This window comes from Xyrauchen texanus, chromosome 38 (genome assembly GCF_025860055.1).
Source record: "Xyrauchen texanus isolate HMW12.3.18 chromosome 38, RBS_HiC_50CHRs, whole genome shotgun sequence".
In the NCBI taxonomy this organism is placed as follows: Eukaryota; Metazoa; Chordata; class Actinopteri; order Cypriniformes; family Catostomidae; genus Xyrauchen; species Xyrauchen texanus.
The window spans coordinates 1,593,474-1,618,288 of record NC_068313.1 but is presented as its reverse complement, the minus strand read 5'-3'; the positions used below and the strand labels follow the sequence as shown (position 1 = coordinate 1,618,288).

The window sequence follows — 24,815 nt, the reverse complement described above, 5'->3', positions numbered from 1 at the left end:
GTCATTAAATCACTTATTAACCACATCTGTGTAAAACTATAGACAATTTTACATCTACGTTACTATGACGATGTGACTCTGTAAACCCTAAAATCTTAAAACGACCATAAAAAATATTTGTACATTTTTTTAAGCTCAAATAATACACAAGTTTTAAAAGAAATGTGAAGCTTATAATTTTACAAAAGCACCAACATTAATTCTTCTGTCTTTAAACCCTCCAAAAATTGGCCCATTCACTTCCATTGTAAGTTTCTTACTGTAACAATTTTCTTTTCTTTTTTTTTTTTTGAGAAAGGAGGAACGAGTCAAAATAATTTTTGTAGTATTCAACATTATACCACAAATGCTGTTGATTGAATTTAATTGTACTGAACCCAGAATATTCCTTTAAACATAAATGTATATCAATTTCATTACATAAATAAATGTATATACTATCATTATCAGCCATAAATGTATGTAAATAAATTCACATTTAAGTAATTTGATAAAATATAATTTATCCTTAATATTTGACTACTATAGAAAACATACTATTTGTATGTAGCCTATTAATGTATTAACAATGTAAGAACAATAACTGATAAATAATCAATTTATTATAAACTAATGCTTTACAAACACTGTATATTGTGTAGTTATAATAGTGTTGTAAAAGTGTTACTGTTATCATTATCTCTATGGGAGTAAAAGATACACGTCTCTGTATGAGCCAACTCAAATGGTTTCTTACAATTTCACCATCTCGTATTATAATTAGGACTTATTGAGAGAGAAACAACATCTCTATTTACCTCCTTAAATCCTCTTGACCTGAAACATTCACTTCAATCCAAATCAAGTGAAAACAGCCAATGATGCAGGTAGAAGCAGCCACAAGTGTAATAACCCTCCAAATATGAATATATTCCAGTATAAATGTGCACAGATGCGTGTCAAGATGTTGTGCAGTGTAGAAACACAAGCTTGCTTCCAGAAGCGTACCGTTCAGCTCAATAGTTTCATCAGATACACTTTTTAGAGCTAAACTGTGATATAAAGGCAAATATAAAGACACTTACACAAGTGCACATGTTCATATAATCCTGCAAGGACACTGATTGTGAATTAGGGCTCCTCTGCACTACTTAATTAGTGAATCTAATATAAACAGAATTAGATTTGAATATATAATGTGAACAGAAATGAATATTTGATAAATAGGAGAGGTTTCACAGGGTTGGTAAATATACAGATGAGCGGAATATGATTATATGAACATGCTGGAACGTTTGTTTAAAACTCTGTCGATCGCATTCAGATAATCAATTTCAGCAGTTTATGAAATTGAAATTATGACTCAATCTCAGCCAAGCACAAATAACACACACACACACACACACACACACACACACACACTGAGCAGCAGCATCACCTGTGCTGCCATTCTGCACTTTAGGGCACCACTTCTGACGTCCCAACCTTGAGGAATGAGCAGAAATCATTTGCACATGTTTGAGGACTTTTTGAGCAAATAGCACAAAACCTTTTTGGAAACTTCATCCGTCCACTAAAAGTATCCTTAAACCAGTGGCTTAAAAGCCATTGCTCATAAAAGTAAAGTTGGTTCTGATACGTCTTGAGCACAGACCACGATTGCTTTGATATTGTATAATCTACTGCAATTGAATTTAGTAAAAAAGTTTTTAAAAAACGATCCATTTTTCTGATGCAATATCAGGGTGTTTTGTGGGGTTACTAAATGTTTGCAAGTTGCTTACTGGTGCACATCAATAGAGACTACCTCCAAGTGCCCCTGATAGTCTGATCCCTTAAAATGTGTGGAGACCTTTTCAATAAATGTCTATGGGATTTTTTGCACAAAACAGTTGTTTGGAATTGTCCCCAGAGCAGAAGGGTTAAATGTGATGTGAGTGTCTAAATACTATTTGATGCTGTTTTCATTGGTGTTCATGTAGTTCATTTTCTATATATTTCATCTCCCCTAAATGTTTATACATTGATTTATTATTCATGTTTAAGCTTAAATGTGGGGAACGTGTGTCCGAGAACTACTCATTGCTCTGCATCAACAATTATGCAATCATGGGAAATTTCTTATGGTCTGCATGAACTGTAGATCAAGAAAGACACATGGATGATTCAAACACTTTTGACAGAGCCCAGCTGAGATATTCAACACTTTACACAAGAATCTGTGATATAAACAAAAAAATTAGATGTGCTTAAAGGGAGAGGCTTAATTCACTCAAAAATGACAATTATCTCATCATTTTCTCAACCTCATGTCATCCCAGATGTGTGTGACTTTCTTTCTTCAACAGAACACAAATAAAGATGAAGAATATCTCTGTAGGTCCATACAATGCAAGTGAATGGTGACCAGAACTTTGAAGCTTTAAAAAGCACTTAAAGGAAACATAAAAGTAATCCATAAGACTCTAGTAGTGTAATCCATGTCTTCTGAAGCAATATAATGTAATAGGGTTAGGTGAGAAACATATATTTAATATTTAAGTCCTTTTTTTTCCTCTAAATCTCCACTTTCACTTTTACATCTGAAAGTTAAAGTGGAGATTTAGAGGAAAAAAGGACTTAAATATTGTTAAGTTTCTCACCCACACTTATCATCTCACTTCGGAAGACATGCATTTAATCACTGGAGTCTTATGGATTACTTGTACATTTCAGTCTGTTCCTCACATAAAGCTTTTGTATGACTAAACAACACTTAGACAATAGTGCACGAGTTGTAAGGACTACCTAATGATATATTTTTGTTCTTTTTGGAGCTTGATAGCCCCTGGTCCCCATCCGCTTTCATTAAATGGAAAAGAGCAGCATGAACATTCTGCTAAACATTTGATTTTATAAGGGCTTTTTTTTTTTACCTTACACAGGCATAAACCCCAATATATTTTATATATAATAATTGTATCGTTATTATAATCATAATCAAGTATGAATCTAAATCGCAAGTTAATTCAGTAAAGCTGTTTCCTGTACAAATCAGCGTCAACATATTTTATGATACTATGTATTAGACTTAGAATAAAATATTAGAAAATTTATCAGACATGACAAACAAAAAAAGATGGTCTTCATTATGGGGGCATATTTTACCCCTACATTTTTAATTCCGGGGGCGTTTTTGTCACTTTCACTGCCATTTTTGCCCCAATCTCCCATTAATATCAGTGGTTTATAATGCATTTGTATGTGACTTATTAGTCATTAAGAACCCATTTATAAACCCTTAATAAAGGGAACATTAATGTAAAGTTTCACAAAGAGTTCCCATCTTGCTCAAACATATGGTTATGTATTGACACGTGACTAAGTTCATTAAAAAGTGATTAATATTATTGTTCGCGCAACATATCAAAAAGTTCAAATAATAGAGCTTTTAAGAGCATTATTCACAGACACCCTGGAATGAACTTGAGAACTACAGGAATCAAAAATCAATCAAAAATGAATTCAAGATACAACAGGATACAAAGTATAGATGTTTGAGTTAAAAACATACTTACAAAGATTAAGATGACGACTCTGGTGGAACTGTGACTTTTGTGTGCGTGTGTGTGTGTGTCTAGATCCGAGAGCTTAATGTTCAACAGAGTACTGCTCCAAGAGAAGATGTCTTTTACATTAGAGAGTTCGAAAAAGTCTCTCAGTGGGAAAAGGAAACTGACACCTTAAAAGGGCACGCTGTTTCCTCCTCTCCACTCTTCATCCAGTCACTGAGTTTACAGTTCTGCCCTTTGTTGAAGCAAAGCCTTATTTGGGAAGAGGCACGGAGGAGGACAGGAATGAGGCCAAGACTCTTGAGTTTGGTCAGAGACCAGAATTCTCCAAATACCACATCACTGCATCAGCCGTGGCTAGAGAAAGCCTGCACTGATGGAGTGTGGATGTGGGTGATAGGTGTTGAGGGATTTGAGTTTAGATCAGGACATAAATGGAATAGTTTGATGTATAGTTTAGATGATTGAACATCAGAGGAATAAATATGAAGAGCTGTTTATCATCAGGGCAGTATGTCAGGATCTGGGATGTACATTAAGAGGCAGCGAGAGAACAAGAGCTTAAACTGGGCTGACTAAAATGATTTACTGACTATTTGGAAGCAGCTGGTAACAATGCCTTGTATGTACAAAATACTTCCTAGTGTGCACTCAGTATTACTTTAGTCAACATTGAAGGGCGTTAGTAAGATTCAGAACATTTCACTTTTCCAACTTTTCCATGTGTTTTTTGTCCGGATGTCTTGAAAATGACATGACTGTGGCGATGTTTATTTATATGGCGTGGTTCCTTACATGTCTCCCAGCCGTTCTGAGGTGAAATATCTGCTGAGCGGTGGTAAAAGAGAGTTAAATGTTCTCCCAGACAGTTAATGCTCTTTTAAATCAACAAAACTGTCCTCCCTACCCTAAACCTTAAACCTAAACCTCACCAATAGTGTCAAAAACAGCAAATGTGAGATGAAAAATGCCAGGGCTTCAGGACTCATACCTAATGCAACGTTCTATCGGTTGAGGCACCGCATACTTTGATCACACTCAAGCTTGATAATGTAGTTGGTTATGTAATGTAAATGTTCAAATGCTTCGCCTCACAAGTCATGCGCTATAGTAAAAGATTTTTTATGTCACAAGACAGCATTGTGTGAGAAACAGTAATAAGTGCAAATAAATGCACCATTAGTAATAATTGAATGCATAATGCACTCGTGTTGGCCATATCACTGTAACGTATGTGCCATTACAATTCAATCCTCAACCCTTTCAAAGTAACTGTAAATTCATCATTTCAAATGTTTATTGTTTCTCCACCAGTAGAAAACTTTTTGCACGATTTTCTGGCCTGATTAGGATGTCGTTCCTGTCTGAATGAATGTAACGGGGTCTCATGACCTGCATGAATGTGATTTTGTGCCACCTATAAGTCAGTAGATATACAGTAAACCCTTAAGTATGAGTGAAACAAAACGCTAATTATAACACTTGCATATTGTATCAGTTTTTAAAACCCATATAGAATCATGGTTTCTATGCAAATGAGTTTTTTTTTTCAGAACATACATTTCCGCCAAGCAAATGAACAAAAATCTCATAGACTTCCATTGAAAATGTCCCAACACATACCCTCATGCATCCCGCGTCCACAGGTGTGGATGTTGTATTTTGGCTTTGCTTTACGCAACACATAATTTAAAATAATTTCAACCAACTCAATACTGTTCACAAGACTCTAGACTGTCATTTAAGTGTTAAACTTCTGGTGCACCGCATCACATGACAAAACAGCATGGCGTTGATTTCCATGAAGTGCTCCTATAGGTGCAGCATCAACAAAAGTGCCTCTGGTAAGAAACCTCTTTAAGAATGTTTGGGTGTAAAGGGTAGCATCTCTAGTTTCATTAGATATGCCGCTTTAAAAAATGCATTCATTATTCAAGTGTCGGCGCGCTGATGAACATGATGTCCACATATGTGGAAATTGTGGCCTTAATCCCTGAAAAGTTGAACATTTTTGAATAACTTTAAACATTATCACATCTGTGGGTCATTTTGTTTCATTTTTATATAAATTTAGTTATATTTTATTTTGTTATCACTGTACAATATGGTTCTATGAATTAAAATGAGTAAATGCATTCCTATATATTCACTGTGCATTTTCACATTGAGAATAAATGTATTCATGCAAAAGCTGAAAAAATTTGCTTTCAGTGGCTTTATATGGAGTTATGATGAAAATAAGATGCATTTCTAACTGCAGACAGCACACTGGAGGTTAAGTCATTCACTAAATAGGGAGCATTCTATACCTTTCTATGCAGCCAAGTGCATTAATTCCTAAAATCCGACTTGAAGTTTCTTTTCATGCTGCAGATGATGTTTGGACCACTCAACATGTTTGGGAGTCATGGGACAATGATAGTACATAGATTCAGAATTGTATACTGCAAACTTTTATTTTAACATGATTGGCCGTGATTGGATTATACTGGCTATTTCTTTGTATGAGAGATATTTATTCAGCTTTATAGAAAATCAGCTGTAATGACTATAATGTCTCAAAAATGTGGTGGCGTAGTGGCTAAAGCACAGGGCTGTTAATCAGAGGGTCCCTGGTTCGAACCCCATGGCCACCACCATTGTGTCCTTGAGCAAGGCACTTAACTCCAGATTGCTCCGGGGGGATTGTCCCTGTTATAATTGCACTGTAAGTCGCTTTGGATAAAAGCGTCTGCCAAATGCAGAAATGTAAATGTAAAAACATGAATGAATAACAATCCTGGAAAAATAATAAATCAAAAACTATTTGATGAAAAAAATTGGACTTTCTGTAGCATGGTTTTATTTGAAATTTTACAACATAGTCCCGCTATCCATTGCTGCTCCACAAGGCTCAGGAAGGCTCAAGGAACACTTTTATTCCTTCTTTATGCTAAATCGCTCCTAGCTCTTTCTGCCATTTTATAATAATAATTAATCCTCAGTTTTTCATCCTTTGATACACTTATACAAACTCACAACACTGACTGTCTGCCTGGATAATCATCCATCGTCGCACTTTTAAACTTTTATCCAAAGCATCTTGCAGTGCATTTAAGGTACTGTATCAGGGTGTCATAGAGGCTTGGGGATGGGCTCTTCTGACTTGGGCTGGTAAGCGACCATCACACAAAACCCTTGCAATGACCTAGTAATCACTCAAAACACACAGACATTCCATAAATATAAACAAGTATCTTATTTATCATTGTGGAGAAAGGCATTTTGACCAAATACAAGATTAAGATTAGTTCATGGTTATATATGGTAAATGCAACTGATCCAAGTTAGAAGTTCATTTTTGCCCCTCATGTATCCTCTGTTATGATGAATTTATGCCCTTTTGGCTTCAAGTCCTTCATTTATGTACATGCTGTATGATGATGGAAGGCAAATGACAAGCATGAAGATACAAAGACTGGAGGTTTTGAAGAAACTTTTATTCATAAAGCTCCCATATTGTTCTAATGCTTATGATTTTCCATAAAGACGTCACATTTGTACACATTTAAATACAGATTGCTTGTTAAGTTGAAGAATAAGAATGAAGGTATAAGAAAAACAAGCCTCTAATAATCCCCTTTGTGTGTATGTCCTGTTAAATGACCCATTTCTGGTGGATTGTTTAACTACAGAGATTCTTGTGTGAGTGTTAACAGGTCATTCTCTCATTCCTCAGTGATCGGGTAGATCAGGTATCCGCTGAAAGTGTTGTAGCTCTGGGTGTCTCCACACAGCTGCCGACCCGACTGCAGCTCAACATAGACCTGAGAGCCCCGTCTGAGCTGCAGAAGAACCATCTGAGTGCTACTGTCCTCTGAATCCTCACGATTGTCCTCCCAGGACGAAGCGATCAGCTGGCCATCCTTCATCAGCTGTAGCTTTTGGTAGAGCCGATCTACATCACCTACTTTGGAATAAGCGGTGAAGGCGAAGGAGTAGAGACCAGCACGTGGAGCTGTGAATGTACCTGTGGAGAAGCAGGTTGAATTTGAGCACTCTGTGTGTTTGCGATGGTGAGATTTTGCTTACTGTGAGAGGACGTTGCATATTGCCATAACAATACAGATTAGTTTGAGTGATACTACGTAACGTACATGAGATGTAGCGTTTAAGATGTGTGATTACACTAAAGACCAACTAAAATGATATTCCTTAATCGAATATACTGATTATTTTAGGGCTGCCAATCTATTACAGTTTTTAATCAAATGAATTACATGATATACAGATTAGTTAATAGCAATTAATCGCATATAAGAACATTTGCTGAGAAAGCCCCTCAAATAACAATAATTACAATATTTTTAGTTATACAAATAGTTATATGGAACATATGGTGCCTAGGTGAGATCAGACATGAACTGCATTCCCACCGCACAAATATAAATAAATAAAATGACGTATATGTACACTAATGTATATCAGAAATGATCAACAAGGGTCAGATTTTATTTTGTGATCTGACTCGCTTCTAGTAGCTCTAACAATTGACTAGAATGAAGCTACAATTGAAAGAAAATGTTTTATAATAATTAAAGCTGTCCAAATTAACGTGTTAATGCATGCAATTAATCATTGTATTCGACACATTAGTAACACATTATTAGCACATTTAGCTCTGTGTGAAATTTAGAATATATATCAAATGTTTATATAAAGGACAAACAATATTTTGTGCGGTCAATGCTTTATGTAGAAAACAAAGTTTTAATCCTAAACCAAATTAAGAAAGGAATATGGCTATAATTGTTACATTTGTTTTCGCCTGCACTCTTTCCCATTGTTTTTAAATGTAAAGGTGCTAGACGGATGTCTCTGGGGTTTGTGCAGCGTCCCGCAGTTTTTTAAGTGTTTTGAGCTGGAGCTCCCCGTTTACGACAATGGGTGCTCCTCATTTCTGAAATTGTGCATCCTCGTTTCCTCTGTCCTCAAGCCCGTGACCCAAAACTAAACAAAGTCCACCATCATGAAGGACGTATTAATCCCATAGACTGTAAAAAAAAAAGATGGGCGACGCCCCTTCGCTCTTTTCCATTGGTGAGAACTGAAGCCGCCAGTGTCCCGATATGGCGCTGACATCTTGGGACTTGAGTCTGCGCAGTTGCGATTTCGGGGCCAGACCTGCGCAGTAGTGAGCAGGAAGTAAAGCCGCGAAATCAAGGCCCCGCCCTCACTCGCACTGAATCAATCGCAAGCACACGCCCCTGCACTTTTGACTTTTGACTTATGACGGTGTGAAATAATTAATTATAGAAATTTAGATATTAAATTTAAAGCTCCGATCTCCTCAGTCCTCCGAAAATCCCGAAAATTAGTCAGTTGGTGCTTCAGTGACTACTTCACTCAGAGAACCTGTCAATCACAGCTGTCAATCATGATGTCACAGCACCGTTTTTACTAAAAACAAATTTACTTTGAAAACAAACACTTGAAATGACATCATCGTGATAGAAACGACAGTAAATGACAGAAACTATCTTTGGAAAAAAGATATGTGAAGTGTAATTTAACTGTTTAGTTGGTCTCACGTCCCGTTGGGGTTTATGACCTATACTAGGACCAGTCACCGGGGGGCGATCGAGACGTTTTGGCTTCACTTTTGAGGGCTTGTGCGGCACACTTGATTAATCCTTTAAATGCACCGTGAGAATCGTGGACAGAGGAAGCACAAGTGCATCTTATGCAGAAGAATTTGTGGTCGAAGCACCTGATGCACTCATAAATTCTCCTCCCCCTTCACATTTGACCCAACATTTCTAATTACTGTTTCACCTTTGCAGTTATTAGGACCATTATTATGAAAATATCAATTAATCAAGTTTCATCAATTTAACATCAAGTGCTCAGAGTTAATGCAGCTGTGCAGAGACGTCGCTCTGAAGTGAAGCTTGAGTGAGCAGGATATTCCATTTGACAAATACATCTGGTTTCAATTTCTCCATCATTTCCTTTCCTTGCATCCTTTCCTCATTTCCTAAGAGGGAGGAATAAGGAAACGAGGAAAGAAAGCACCCACTGAGTAAGGTAAAAAGAACATCAACTTTTACAAGTGCATTTTGAGACGTCTGCATTCTGTTATGTGCGTTGCTCTGCATCTAGCTTTTTGCCGAAATAACGCAGTCAGTCTAAGCATTATATTCTGAGTAACTTATTAATTTATTTGAAGCTCGACAGTAATGATCTCACTTGTGTGGCAATGCCAGAGTGTAGCTTACCTGCTGAGAAGCCACTCGATATGTTTGGCATCTCCATCGATCCCCAAATATTCCCTCAAAGTCCTCTCGACACCAATTTTACTCTGTTCTCTGTGTCTTTTGGCAAGTCTTGGAACGTATTTTGATATTAGAAAAAATGACATACTGCACCTTTAAAGCAGTGAGGTAGAGTCTAAAGGCCAAAGTACACTTCAGTTGTCCAAAAAGTGGTTGGAAAGCACACGGTTTGAGTGCGCAAATTATATCATCAGCAAAGTCTGCACAGACAGTTTGTACGAATAGCTGACTACTAGTGCTATAGCGCGTTACCCAGATTTTTTGGGAGTTGCCCAACACACGGACAGTTCTCATCTGAGCACTTCTGCGCATGTGCATGGGATTGGCTGCAGTAATATGTGGGTCCACTAGGTGGTAACAGTTACAGTCGGGTCATTGCTTTTTAAGTAGTTGAAGAAGAGGATGGACACTACCAATAAAAACAACGAAGTAGTAGTATTAACAACAACATTGGATGGGCACATTGATAAGTGTTTGTGTGAGGAGGTGGGAGGATACCCCCATTCACATACTGTATACAAGTCCAGTCTTAAGAAGTGTGTGAATTCATGGACAATTAGTTGTCTGGTCACACTTTATGTTAGGTGGCCTTAACTATTATGTACTAATATTAAATACATGCTGTTCTGCAAAATATTGGGGTTAGTTAGGGGTTAGAGTTTGGTTTTGGGGTAAGAGTTGGGTTAGGTGTAAAGTTAACAGTGTAACTACAAATGTAATTACATTCAGGTACTTTAAATGTAACTACAATGCAACAATATGTATGTACATAATAAGTGCATTGTATCAAATGGATAGTAGTTAAGGCCACCTAATAAAATGTGGGTCCAGTTGTCCATCTTCTTTTATGTTCGTCACAGTAGAAGATCTGTAGAGGATACAACTCTGTGCTGTCCTCTACAGGTCAGGCGGAGTGTCATAAAACAGCTGTAGTAATACACATGCATTGTCCGTGTCCATTTGCACTCTGGGTCAATTGAGTATATTGTGAAAGGCAACGTAGTAGACAGGGCACAATCCAATCTGGAATGTGAAAAAATGAACTAATCCAGGGCCTTAAGATGCAAATGGTGCTTCAAAACGAATAACACTACTTTTTTGGAAATATTACTACTGTTCATACAACTGTAATTATTGAAAAACACAAAGCCAGGTCTCCTAAGCAATCGAATTGGCCTGGTTGCTACGTATCCACGGTAACCTGCGCAACAAGCCACGTGATAAGATGCACGGATTGGTGGTCTCAGACACGGAGGCAACTGAGATTCGTCCACCGCCACCCAGAGTCACTACGCTCACGAGGACTTAGAGCACATTGGGAATTGGCCATCATAATTGGGGAGAAAAAAAAGAAAAACACTGTTGTACCGCTGCTATTTTGAAGCTTGAGTACTGAGTAATCTGTATACCATGCAACATTAAGTAACATAGAACTGTCTGCTGGAGCATTTCTTTTCTCATTTTCGTTTATTACTGAAGACTTTGGAATATGAACTGACTCAAATGGTTTTGTTTTATAATTTTATGCAATATAGTTTAAAATGGAATTTACTTCTGTTAGGTATGATCTTTGCATAAGACAATCTCACATGGTTTATGTATTCATTGCGCCCTCTTGTGGACTTCAGAAGCAATGCAGATTTAAAAATGTGGGGATCACTGATGTCCTGTAGCCTTTCTCCAACATGAAATAATCTCTTTAAAATGTCAATTTTGATCATTTGTAAGTGAAACATTCTTATTTAGTTTCTCAGCCATTTTGACAGCACTATTTATCCTTGGTACCTGCACTGACAGGAGCAACAAACATTGCAGATGCCACCCTTGCCAGTTTTTATGCTGTTGTCTGCAATAAATGTGTTCAGGTTAGGATACTGCCCTCTTGAAAAGCAATCAATGGTGATACATCCATTGCTAAAGTCTCACATATTTAGTATATTTGTGTCATTGCTATGAAAAAATACTATGAAAAGCGACTGTGACTGCCAGATTTGCAAAAATATATATCTGGCAACAAATCATTTCGGTCTAAATTAATTCTGTAAAATCAGCTTGAACAGCCTTAGAACTTAAAAATCAGAGACACTAAACTCAGGTCATGGAGCGTCTACCAAAGTGTGTTAGATTAGGGAGACATCTAGAATGTGACGTTGTATTGAGACACATGGCTTACCCAATGCAGGATTGTACCCGCTGCCTTGATTGAGTGAGACAGACTGGTAAGAGATAGACACGTTGCTGGTGAAAGGTCCAAGACATGCTGTTACTGGCAGCACTGAAGCAGTGAACGCAATCTGGCAACCAGCTTTGAGAGGGGAAAGACAGCAAGAAAAATGCATTTGTGTATTTTGTAACTTGGAATTTCTATTTCAAACGTGATAAGCAAAAAGCGAGATAACTATAAAAAAGGCAACCTGTGACTTCCTCTATTTGACTGTTGAGGTGGGACAGTCCTTCCCACACTCCAATCAAACGTTTGAAGGTGGCCTCTTCCAACCCAAACAACGGTTTTGCAACACAACAACAACCGCGCTGTCTCCCGAATGCACATTCACAGTCCCAATCACCACAGGGCAGTTTCCCTGTCCAACTCACTGTGAGCAGAATTAAAACAAATATAGCAAAAATTTAGAAAGTGCAAGAAACTGCTTTATATATATATATGTACTAGTACTATATGTATAGTACTAGTGTGTTTAGTGTAAGTGGCTGCATTATTTGTTGAATTTGTTTTTTTGATCATTTTTTTTCATGTACATACATAATAAGACTCTTTTTTTTAAGACTGTTTTATTTTGCATGTCATGGGCATGTGGACATATTTCGATCATATGACTAGTCTAATGCTTCTCCTTTTATCTAATGAATCCCTGTAATTAGACATAATCATTCAAGGAACATATTCCTCATGGCTGAGTAAGTATAGAGCATTTCTTCAATGGCGTCAGTGATTGAAAACTGAAAATCTTTTGTGCGTTGCTGCTTCCACACCAGTAGGTGTCAATACAAGTCCAAAACCACTGTTGTATTCAACAAGATCACACTGGTAATCGCTGTGTACGTTTTGAATATTTTTCCAAACAAATTCGTCCCTAGTTTGCCAAATTTTTAAAGTTTATACTTTAAGTATTATTTATGTAATTACCACTTAATTGTTTCAGACAATGTGCACAACTGTAGTTCCAGCTTCGTCCACTGGGGTTTCGAAAAGCTGATTTTAGCAGTCAAAACATTCAACCTTCTGTCCAATATTACAAAATACTCAATATTTTGAAGGTGCACTCTTTTATGTCGTCTAGGACTTACACTGACGCCAAGGGACGTTGATGCAACATCATTTGAAGTTTTCATTTACAAATGCAATTGTAGAAATTCACTATTTACAGTCAGCCCTTGATTAATCTCATCAGTGAGTGAAAGTGTCCAATAACAGGGCCGGTACAGAGCGGGTATTATTTGGCTGGTCATGTGATCACAACATGGCAGCTCCCATGAAGGGACTCTCTCCATGTAGAATAAAACTGGATGACTAGTGTCTTCACCTCATATGTGTGCTCATGATTCTATACATATGTTTCAAAATTACAATTAGTTGCTTTAGGAGTGCAACTTTTTTAATTAGGAAACAAAATACATAGTGCACCTTGAATTATTTCACCTTGAATTATTTCAAAAATACAGAAGGTATTCAGTATGTCAAATCTGCTTATTATGTTTTAGAAAAAGAAAACAAAATATGATAATGCAGAATTTACTTAGTGCCAAATAAATGTTTACAGTGAATATACAAAAGGGTTCAATACACATATCTAATATCAGTGAGACAAAAGACTGGAAACAAATACTATGAATGAATAAGCCATTCTGAAATGATTCACCAGCAGTGTCATGCAGCAGATCTAATGCAGTGGCAGATTCTGAACTGGAGCAAAAACAGAGAATCACCAAAACACACGGAGCTGCTACTGTAAGTGTCTTCATCCTCAATGCAGAATCCAACTGTCCTGAAAAATACAACAGTTTTGCACATGGCTTTTTTTTTGTTTAAAGCAGTAAAACTGAGCGTGTGTGTGTGTGTGTGTGTGTGTGTGTGTGTGTGTGTGTGTGTAGCCTATATACTGTATATGTGTTTTGACTGTTTTGAGTTTTACAGATCCATAGATTTATTTGCATTGAAACACAGAAAGCATTGAATATGGATTTTATTGAACAGGTGTCCACCGTGTTGGCTTGTACAGTATATAGCCTTTATGTATATATTAGGGCTCATCTAAATGCTATCCTTTAGTTGTTAACAGGTATTGATATTTTTGCTTATTGCACAGCGCTCTAGAATACTCAATTGCGATTGGTCAATTGTGCCATCTAGCGGTAGAATATTCCATACAGTAGCCTACTTCTCTAAAACCAATGTTTAATGATGTCCATTGATTGATTTATTTATTCAGCAGGTAATCTTGTAATAAGCTGGATAATGAGCAGTCAGACATTTTACAAAATAAACATCAACAGAACTCCGACACAAACCGGAGGTGGAATTCAGCTATTTCTGGAGACTCTGCGGTCTCTTTATTCCAGTTTGTGTTTTATATTTGATCTTGTATCCCTGATAGCACACATCACCCAGATGTCTATTTGATGTGTGTGTTTGCATCTAGAAGACATAGGTTTCTGATCTGTAATACATCTATAAGATGTTTTGTTTCAGATGCCAATAAGACATTCAGCAGATATCTTCGAGACGTTTATGATTTAGAATGTTTGTACATCGGATCTTTTGGAGTTGTTTAGCAGATGCTAATTCAAATTCAATGATTTCAAGATGAAATGCTCTTAAACAGACATCTCAGAGGTGTACGTGTGCTATCTGGGTTGCATACATTATAATCAGTGCATGCTATGCAGTGTCTCTGAGGTTATTTATGCATATGTATTTTTCCTCATAAAGCTGCTTTGGCACAACATATATTATGTAAAGTGCTACACAAAAAAATATATAGATGAAAATTGAGTATCAAAATGCTATACTTACTGTGATGATGATCAGAAGCTCAGGAGCAGAGGAGTTGATCAAGTTGAAATGATCAAACCTGGAGTTGTAAGTGCAATTTTCTTAACAGCTGTGGGTGGAGTGGGATTCAAAACGTTCCTGCCTCTTCATCAGCTGATATTCGCAAAAGAAAGGTGAAGAAAGAATATGGGACACAAAAATGTCTTTCCATTCATAAGTCTTTCATTTGTTCCACTTATAATACATGAAAATGATATTTTGTTACTGCTAAACAATAATATATCTTATCTGGGAACTGGTGGTTAGTTTCAAATCCCAGTGGACTACAGATGGGATCTGTATTGTCTGTACATAACAGTTATTTGTCTATCAGAAGAATGTCGCACAATCTGAAGTCCCAATCTTAGAGGTAGCCTAAATAGTTTTTCCAGATTCTGAGAAAAGGGTGTATTGCAGAAAAAGATGTTAATCTGAGGTCATTGTTTAAAGTGTTGTCTCATGTGTCATTATGTCATCATTTTTAACCCTTGTCCCAAGGCTTGAGTACTATTTTACTGGTGATTGATCTTCAAGTAATATATCAAGAATCACTACATTGAAACATAATGCAAGAGGAGTTTGACAATGGGAGAGTCATTGATGTTCTGTAAAATGAAACTCATGTACCGTATGTGTGTCAGCCACAAAGAACTGATTTATAAATGTCCTGAAGAGATATAGTACTATTGCTTCAATATAACTCTAGTTAAACAATAAAAGCTACTTTTTTTTTGTTTACTCCTCAAATATAACCATTAAGTAACTTAACAGCTTGATGCGGTCAGAATAGCCTACTTTGATGTGCTCCTATTTCGATAGATCTCTCAAATGTGTTCATCTTTGTTTGTAACGTGAAAGTACAATTCTGAAAAAGTTAGGACAGTATGGAAAATAAAAACAAAATGTGAGTGATACGTAATTAAAAAATGTTCTCGGCTTTGTCAGCAGAGAGTGCAGGTGCTAGATTTGCCTCCAAGAACTTCTCTGACAGAATTAATTATTTTTTAAATGTCCTACTATGGTGGCACAAACTGAAATAGTCTTTATATTGTATAAAAATCCACAACACAATGAAACATTAAAGGAAAGCCAAATTTATTGGCCAGAATATAATTGGGTGTGTCTCAATAAGCTTCCTAGTTCAGTAGTCAGGGGACTGACCAGGATATTGGCCAGGGGTGACTGGGAAAAGAAATCGGTGGCTCATTTCATCTTATTGAGGCTCATTTCGCAGCAGGCCCACCGGCCCGCCCAGTTCTCCCAATGGCCAGTCCGTCCCTGTTCGGCCCCAAAGTGCGTCGACCCACCGGGAAAATGCCCGGTGTTCCAGATTACCAAGCCAGCCCTGGTGTTGGTTATTTCTCATTGCTCATTATGTTCCCTTATTGGAAATGATGCCACATCTTCTGAAATTTGCTTGACAATTGTTGACAAACCATCCACCAACTTTGTCTACAAATGTAAGTAACTAGTTATCGTTGTTGTAGCGAATATATGATTACTTATGTTAGTGATGTTCAACGTTATTTTTGGTATATTTAACATTAAACAATATTTAAGTGTATCTACTAGCTACACCATCCTGTTTGAAGTAATTGCTTTGACACAAACTTTAGCATGTGATTAGGCTGACAAATTTATAACATATAAAACGTAACTATTTTATATGTCTGGATTTTTACAGTGACAGATGTGGAAATTGGGATCTGCTGTACACTGGCAGCTGAAAAAGCATGCCAGTGATGGCTGGCAGTGAGTTACAGTATTCATAAATAACCACCTTTATTTCAAGCCTGTCTGTTATGTCTATTGGAGTAGCAAATATGGTCATAATGGCAAAAGTTGTATACCAAGAAAAGAGATGACGATGAATAATTAAACAACTTGTGTCTTTGTGTGTTACTTTGACGAAATTGAAGAAAACTTTCCTTCCAGCAGGCAAGTTGGATGCGGGAAAATGTTTAAAAAGACATACAATGTAGTCTGTTAGATTAAACATATAAACCTCATTGTTTTAAACTAACCAAAATATGGTTCTACAACAGGGGTATTCAATAAAATTTCCAAGAGGTCCGGTCCATCCAAAAATTCGATACTTTTACTTAAGTACATTTTCAGTGCTGTAACTGTACTTTTAATGCCCCACTGTCTGTGTTCGCTACTTCCCTGTCCTGATTTTATTTTTATCTATCAATGTGATTGGCTAGTGAGAGTCTCGTGACTCAAATCAAATCCATCAAATCAAATCACACACTTGAATGGCAGCTGTAGATCTGGTGCCAACTGTGGAGGAAGCCTCAAGCACAGTTCAACGCCTGAACATCACAGGTGCACCTGAAAGGGCTTTTCTCTGTGATAATGGCCAGTTGCATGATCGTGTCATGTAAGTTTAACTTGCTCAAGCCAGATATCAGCATTAATCCTGCCTCCAATTTGAAGAAACATGTCAAGGTAAATTTCATTTTTCTGCTTACTAGATTCTGTATCTATAACATGTATTGAACTATCTATCACTGAGATTATTGTGCTGCTGTGAGAGATTAATGCAATGTTATCAATAGGGCTGGTCTCAAAAGTGATCTTGATGTTTATTGGAAAAAAGAGAGATGTCCTCGAGTAGTTTTCTATATTTAGCTTATGTTTTACAACTAGAACAGGGGTGTTCATTACATCAATCGTGATAGCAAGAGTACCACTGGTTGGTTGTTCTAGATAAAATATAAAAGATTGTCTTTTTATTTCCTGACGTCTGTAACTGCGTGTTGTTTGATTGACAGGTGGCTAATGTTTGAGTGCTAATGATGTTATGTGCCTAAATGATCAAATACACTTTATAATTCGGCCAATGCCCATCTTGATGAGGCATTAATGTAAATTAAGTGGTCTATGTAAACAGTGGGACAAAAGGCATATTTGCATTAAAATGTTGGACTTGAAGTGTGCATGTAACCGAATTGAGTACTGTCTTGTAGGCTATGTCATATAAAGACTATTAATCAAACAACAATAACAAGGAAACGAGAAAATCACTCACTACTTTTGGCCGAACAACTTGAGTAGCTTTAAAAGTATTACTGTAATAGAATATTACAGTGATATATTTTGTATAATATTGATTGTTTTTTTAATAATACTGACCCCTGATGAGAGTGTGTTAATTGGTATAATAAATTACCAGGAAAGTAGAGATGATAAAATAGTTTATAATTATGCTTAGCCTTTATCAATTTTTTCTAATGCCTGATAGAGAAGTGTTAACCTTTTGTTGAGCTTCAATACTTCAGCAGAACATTCCACCAGTAACAAACTTCAGAAAATTGTGCATCGTGCATTAGAATGAGAACACAAATATTTCTGGGCTTAAAAGATACTAAATTAATGTGGAACATTGTACCTCAAAAAGGGTACAATGTCAAAAATGAAAATTGTCTTATCATTTACTCACCCTCATGACATCTGTTTATGACTTTCTTTCTTCAGAAGAAAACAAATACAAGTGAGTGGATGACAACATATGTATGCTCCAAAAGCACATAAATGGAGCATAAAAGTAATCCATATAACACCAGTGGTTAAATCCATGTCTTCAAAAGTGATATAATAGGTGTGGCTGAGAAACATAGCGGGTAGGGGGGTAAAGGGAAACGGAACCCAGGAACAAATCATCTAGCCACAAGGGCTCATACCCGAGGTCCGAGGGGATTTACCCAGAGAGACTGAGCACATTGGAATCCCCATATTGCCTCCAGCACCAGCCGGGTCGGCCTCATACCCGTAGGTAGAAGGCCCAGCGCGGGGGGCGGCTTGATGGGCTTTTCCCTGTAGGAAGGAAAGTCGCGACCACAGTTACTCGTGTAGTAACTCGCAATGTGAGCATGAACCATACACGAACGCTGCCTCAGTGTGATCATGACCCAGAAACGTGAGGCATTCGGAGGCGGAGAGATAACGACCACATCCAGGAATCACACAAAGACGGAAATGCATCTTTAAAAAGACGTTCACATCAATGTGTTGCTCTAATAGAGGAAATATACTCTTTGCAGAAATATGTACTCTTTTTAGCGCTGTCGAAGCGCCCAAGGGCGTACTCTGCACTGATCGTGTAGGAGAGAAAGCCGCTGGAATGTGCCGTATGTCCAACAGTATATGCTTCTTTAGGGTGAATGGACCGGCAGTGGAATTCAGCTCGCTGACACACACTCAGCTACGAAGAAAAAGTCTGAATGAGTGGTTGCAGCCAGCTCCTTTTATACATGGGAGTGGCATGCAAATTCCACTTTGCCAATTCTCATTGGCCTTTATCTCAAAGATCAGAGGTGTTTGGGGCTCCCAAGTATGACCCCTAGTCACAATGTCGAGTGAGTGACAGAAGGAGAACTCGTAATTTAAAGTTTTGGTTGTCTTTCTTGCATCCATGCCAGATATGATGTTATCGCTGATTAATTTTCACAAAATTTATAAAAAAATCTGTTTATTATCAGTATACTCCAAGCATGTTGATTAATAAAGCAAATTTTAGATGGGAAAAAAAGATTTTCTTGACTAAAGGCGCTCTGGAACCACAATAAATTATCCTGTCACAAACCTTGCTTAGCTTGTTTCTGCTTCATTTTCGTTTTTTGCAGCGTATTTTTTTCAAAGTCTCTGCATGTCCACCGGTTTGTTATATGGTGTTTAATTTCTCTCCTCGTGTGGAATCAGCGTTTCCAAGGGAACCTTGATTTTTTTCAATGGGAACGCTGATCATGCCAACATTCAGCTGGGTGTCAGCACCTGACCCTTGATTTTTTCCTGCCTATATTAACCCCACTATGTTTTGTGTTCATTACTAGATTGTTGTTGTTGTGTGCAGTTACTCACCTCATTTTCTCTGCCCTAGTCATTCCTGTTAAGTGTTTTCTCTATTGGTTGCCAGTCTTTGCAGCAGTGCCCAGATTGTTGTTACCATTATCTTGGTTTCTTCGCTCGACTCGACTCTTCACCAGAGGATTCTTTATCGGTTTTCCCTCCACAGTATCACAATGCACACAAGCCTATGAACACACTCTCCTCCAGAGGATTCCTCACAGATCTGCGCTCCACATTACCACAACGCACACAAGCCTACGAACACACTCATTCTCCACACTGCAGTCGGTGCCGGGTTCCCTTACACTTCGCCAGCTCAGCTGTGTTTGATTATTGTTAATAAATTCTGTTAAGTTTGCCTCCTCACTTGGATCTCTGGTCTCATTCTTGACAATTTAAAAGATGCTGGTATCCATCTATATTGCTGCTCACTGTATTTCACTGCTACTGTTGTTAAGATAACCACGTCTGCAGCTCTAATATGCGGCACCTCATGTAGGGGGAGAGAGGCAACACGTGCGGAGTGTGAATGGGGATAAATGAAGCATGTTCGGTGCTAGAGGAAAAACATTGCTTGCAGTGTACACCGTTCTGTTTTGTCACGCCGCTAACCTAAAGTGTAGAAATGGTGAATTGGGGCAACCGTTGTCATGTGGTGTAATCCTGATCTACAAATAATGTATAAAAAGGGTTTTAATTGAGATGTTTAAAGGGATAGTTGTGGTGACGTTATACTAGGTGGTCATGTTGCCGGAAATGGAGTCATTAGTGCCCTAATCTGTATTGACTCAAGTCCTCAAACATGTGTACACAATATACTGATTCACGACCTAGGGAGCTGATTGAGAAAAACTCAGAGAGACTCAGGGGTAGGCTCTTTTCACTTGAGCCATTAAGGCTCCACATAAACCACATAAAGTCTTAAAAACACAGAGAACAACAAAGCAACAGCATTGCAACAATCTGGCAACCTCACAAAACACCCTAGCATCTGCATTGCAATGCGCTTAAAACAGAGCACCTGGGCGACTGCATAGCAACGCACCAGCAATCACCATGAACACCCTAGCTACAATATAGCAATACACTAAAAACACTGAGAACACCACGGCAACCACCCAGAACCGGGTTTAAAATATTGTTTTGTTGTGATAATGTAAATAATGTATTTTCTCTTCATATGTTTGTATCTAAATTATTTTCCTATTAATGTGCAGCTACAATAAAGAAAGAGTGTCAAGTTAATTGTTTTAGGTGAAACGAGTATTGCAAATGTTATTGTTAGACATTTTCATAAATGCGTCTGGTCAACAACTAATTCACACACATATTACTTCAAACAAATCTTATTGAAAATAACTTCAGTATTTCACATAGTTCATCATGTTTGACAAAAACATATCAAATTATGTTTAAAGTTAAAAACACAGATTAAAATTTACATAAACAGTCTCTTCTCATTAGATTTCCAGTGATGACACAACACACATTTTCAAATAATTAGTTTGTGAATCGGATATCACTATAACCATTCAACACACATTTACATTTGTTCCCCTTCTGTCACTCTCTCCACATTGTGTCAGAAAAGTGACACTAGGGGTCTCTCTTGAGCGCCGATATATACCTCTGTTCTATGAAAAAAGGCCAATGAGAAGTTGGCAGAAGGTATTTGTATATCTCGCCCCCGGACATACGGGTATTTAAGCAGGGCGAATACGGGAGTTCATTCAGAAAATTTCTTCGGAGCCGATGGTCGCGCATGCAGTCTGCTGCGAGTTACACACCATGTTCCTGTTTAAATCCTCTGATGCTCTGCATGCTGTTGGACTTTATGGCGCACAACAGCAGCTTTCTCCTTCGTGCACGGCTGTGTATTCTTGCCCCTGGGCACTTCGACAGCGCAGACAACTCGAAAGAGTTATTCTAAAAGAGTAATTTCCCTCTAAAAGAGCAAAACACAGCGCCATTTTTAAAGACGATTTTTCCACCCCTGTGTAGTTTCTGGATGCGTTGATTCTCCCCACCTCTGACGGTCATAAAAACTGCCTTGCATTCCTGGGTTGCGATCACACCCCGGCAAGCTTGCTTGTTTCCGTCCGAGCTGGGGATGAGCATTCTCTCCAATGGGTTATGTTTTCAGTGTGAGAACATAACCACAGCAGCGTTGCGATCTCTGCTTTCTCTTGTAGTGAGAGAGAGCCATTTCAGCCGCCCCTCGCCTCCTTCCTACGGGATTGAGGCAGTCGCCGCGGGTGATGAAAGACGATCTGGGGAGAATAACGCCTCCCCGGCACGCTTGCCTGCTTCCCCCGAGCTTGGGATTAGTGCGGTCCGCTTAACGGCCTACCGTCTGGTCCCTCGAGCTCCCCGGCATTGGATGATGACATCACAGCTACATCGGAGAGCGTAACAGCGGCGTGGGATGCGGATAACTCGCCTGGGCCGCCACCTTTGGGTCTCCGCCCAGTCTGAGCCTGACGCACGGAGGTCTGCTATGCTTCCCCGGGCTTAATTGGTTCCACAGGCATGTGCGCCGCTCACAGCCGCGCCCCCCGGTTCCTTCCCGGACGTGCATGACGAGCTGAGCAAGCCCAGCTTCCTCGCTCCTCCGCTTTCGCTATCCTCGGTGGTAGAACGGTACCAGACCGCTCCCCCCTGCACGCCATGGCCCCCTCCTGCAAGTCCACCGGGCCAAGGCACTTCAAAATCTGCACTTGGGTAGTCCTGTTCTTGACGTGCTGCAGGAACTGCACTCAAACAGGCGATGGCCACCCCCCGTGGTCCAGAAACGCAACACATGGACAGGACCTGGTCGCAGTACAGGAGGCAGACAAAGCACGCTTTCTCAAAACACCCCCGTCTCCCAGCTCCGTCCATTCGGCGACACCACTTGACGACTCCGCCCAGCAGTCCTCAGTGGTGAAGAAACAGACGGAGGCTATTTCACACATCTTGCCCTGCCGTAAACCAGCCGCCAAGGGCCATGCCCTGTCTGCTCGCCGAGGGCATCCTCATGCGGCTTTCAAGAAAGAAAGAAATTAGTGCTCCGCCTCAACTAACAAAGAAAGTGGGCCCACCTCTCAGCCCCAGCGTCGAGCTCCCCGCAGAAGTTGGACGCCCCTCGTCTCACAGACCCCCTCGAGGACACGGAAGGCTCCCAGGCGCTCCTGAGATGACCGACCCATAGACCAAGATGATAGCTCCGGAGCTGGTAAGACTGCTCCGTTCCCCGGTGGAGGGCCGGTAGGAGAATCTTTTGTTAAATTCATTACATTCTGTAGAGCTATTTCCTTTTTGTCTCTGGGTCACCTGGCCCACAAATGCCGTTCTCACGGCACTTTGCTTCCAGGCCACAACAGTCCCGACATGCTGGATGTGGCCACAGTCCACTTTCAGCCCCATGACTGTTCCCCGGCCGGCTGGTTCAGACGAGTCCAGAGGACGCCAACATCAGACCTCCTCCTCAGTCACGAACCAGCCCCCTGCCGGGTGCGCGGAGGGAGGAAAGTGCTTCGAGTCTGTTCTCAGCACCAGAGTCTCGGGACGCTTCACTGCCTCCCAATGCCATATTACCTGTTCCGCCCCGCTGCGAAGCCCCACCGGGTACGTCCAAAATACTCTTCCCCTTGGTGCCCCTAGCACGGAGTTTAGAGCCGTGGCTTTCACTGCCCAACCTGTCACGCAGGCTGCACCGGACCATTCGACTCGGTTACACAATTCAGTTTGCCAGGCCTCCGCCCCCTTCGCGGGCGTCCATTTTTCCGCAGTATACGGCGAACATGCCAAGTCCCTGCGCAAAGAAATCGCCTCTCTGCTAATCAAAGACACGATAGAGCCTGTCCCTCCAACCGAAACGAAGAAGGGTTTCTACAGCTCTTACTTCGTTGTACCCAAGAAAGGCGGCGGCTTACAACCGATCTTGGACCTGTGAGTTTTCAACCGGGCCCTGTCCAAACTCCCGTTCAAAATGCTCACCCAGAAACAAATTCTATCTGGTGTCCAGCATCTAGATTGGTTCGCAGCGGTAGACCTGAAGGACGCGTACTTTCACGTCTCAATCCGCCCTCGTCATCGACCCTTCTTAAGGTTCGCGTTCGACGGCCAGTTGTATCAGTACAAAGTCCTCCCCTTCGGCCTGTCTATGTCCCCTCGCGTCTTCACGAAAGTCACAGAGGCAGCTCTTGCCAGGCTCCGAGAAGCCGGCATACGCATACTCAATTACCTCGACGACTGGCTCATCCTGGCCCCCTCGCGAGAGTTACTATGAGCGCACAGAGACCGGGTGCTTAGGCACCTCAGCCGTTTGGGGCTTCAGGTCAGCTGGGAAAAGAGTGAGCTTGCCCCGGTTCAGAGCATCTCTTTTCTCAGCATGGAGTTAGACTCAGTCTCAATGTCAGCACGTCTCCCCAACGAGCGTGCACAGTCGGTGCTGAAATGCCTCGCTTCCCTCAAGCCAGGCACTGTGGTCCCTTGTACATTTTAACAAAGGCTCCTGGGGCATATGGCATCCCCCGCGGCGGCCGCGCCGCTGGGGTAGATGCATATGAGACCACCTCAGCACTGGCCCGAGACAAGCATGGCACCGCAACACACACTGTGTGAGAATCACCACCGCCTGCCGCCAAACCTTCAAACCCTGGGCAGACCTCTGCTTTCTACGGGCAGGAGTACCCTTGCAGCAGGTGTCCTGACATGTCCTGGTCACAACCGACGCCTCCAAACCGGTTTAGGGCGCCGTGTGCAACGGGCACGCAGCCGCAGGCCGTCGGAGGGCCCCGCTGCGTTGGCACATCAACTGCCTAGAGCTGCTGGCTGTTTTCTTTGCCCTGAGGAAGTTTCTCCCGTTAATTCGAGACAAACATGCCCTAGTCAGGTCAGACAGCACCACAGTGGGAGCCTACATAAATCTCCACGGCGGAGTATGCTCCAACCACATGTCACAGCTTGCCCATCGTCTCCTCCTTTGGAGCCAGCAGCGACTCAATTTACTGCGCACCACTCACATCCCCGGCAACCTCAATGTGATAGAGGATGCGCTGTCACGACAACACTTGCCCAGCGGGGAGT

The 24,815-nt window shown here is 40.1% G+C and overlaps 2 protein-coding genes across 5 annotated transcripts in view; both read right to left on the bottom strand.

Annotated features, from left to right (window-relative positions):
• The window catches only part of tagln (transgelin), a 51,520-nt gene that overhangs the window by 13,008 nt on the left and 13,697 nt on the right, over positions 1-24,815 (bottom strand). Inside the window, exons 1-2 of one of the 4 annotated variants that reach the window (XM_052110488.1) lie at positions 3,537-3,654; positions 1,418-1,464 (exon numbers count right to left, since the gene is read on the bottom strand). The exons of 1 other annotated variant lie outside the window; for it this stretch is intronic. In XM_052110488.1, the coding sequence (XP_051966448.1) occupies positions 1,418-1,429 (12 nt within the window). In that variant the 5' untranslated portion in view covers positions 1,430-1,464; positions 3,537-3,654. Of the gene's footprint in view, positions 1-1,417; positions 1,465-3,536; positions 3,701-24,815 lie in introns of those variants that run through there. 2 more of the 4 variants (XM_052110489.1, XM_052110490.1) reach the window with 2 other exon arrangements.
• Positions 6,995-15,010, bottom strand: LOC127632027 (complement C1q-like protein 2). Its single transcript, XM_052110486.1, has 5 exons — positions 14,877-15,010; positions 13,723-13,848; positions 12,259-12,438; positions 12,018-12,149; positions 6,995-7,539 (listed from the first exon to the last, which is right to left on the bottom strand). Exons 2-5 carry the CDS (start codon positions 13,823-13,825, stop codon positions 7,238-7,240), a joined length of 717 nt encoding a protein of 238 aa, XP_051966446.1. The 5' UTR covers positions 13,826-13,848; positions 14,877-15,010; the 3' UTR covers positions 6,995-7,237.

Coding starts and splice junctions, on each gene's coding strand:
- LOC127632027 (XM_052110486.1), bottom strand. CDS start 13,825: ATGAAGACACTTACAGTAGCAGCTCCGTGTGTTTTGGTGATTCTCTGT. Junction 12,439..13,722: donor TCTGCTGCATGACACTGCTG/GTGAATCATTTC, acceptor TTCTGCTCACAG/TGAGTTGGACAGGGAAACTG. Junction 7,540..12,017: donor CGGGTACAATCCTGCATTGG/GTAAGCCATGTG, acceptor GCTTCTCCACAG/GTACATTCACAGCTCCACGT.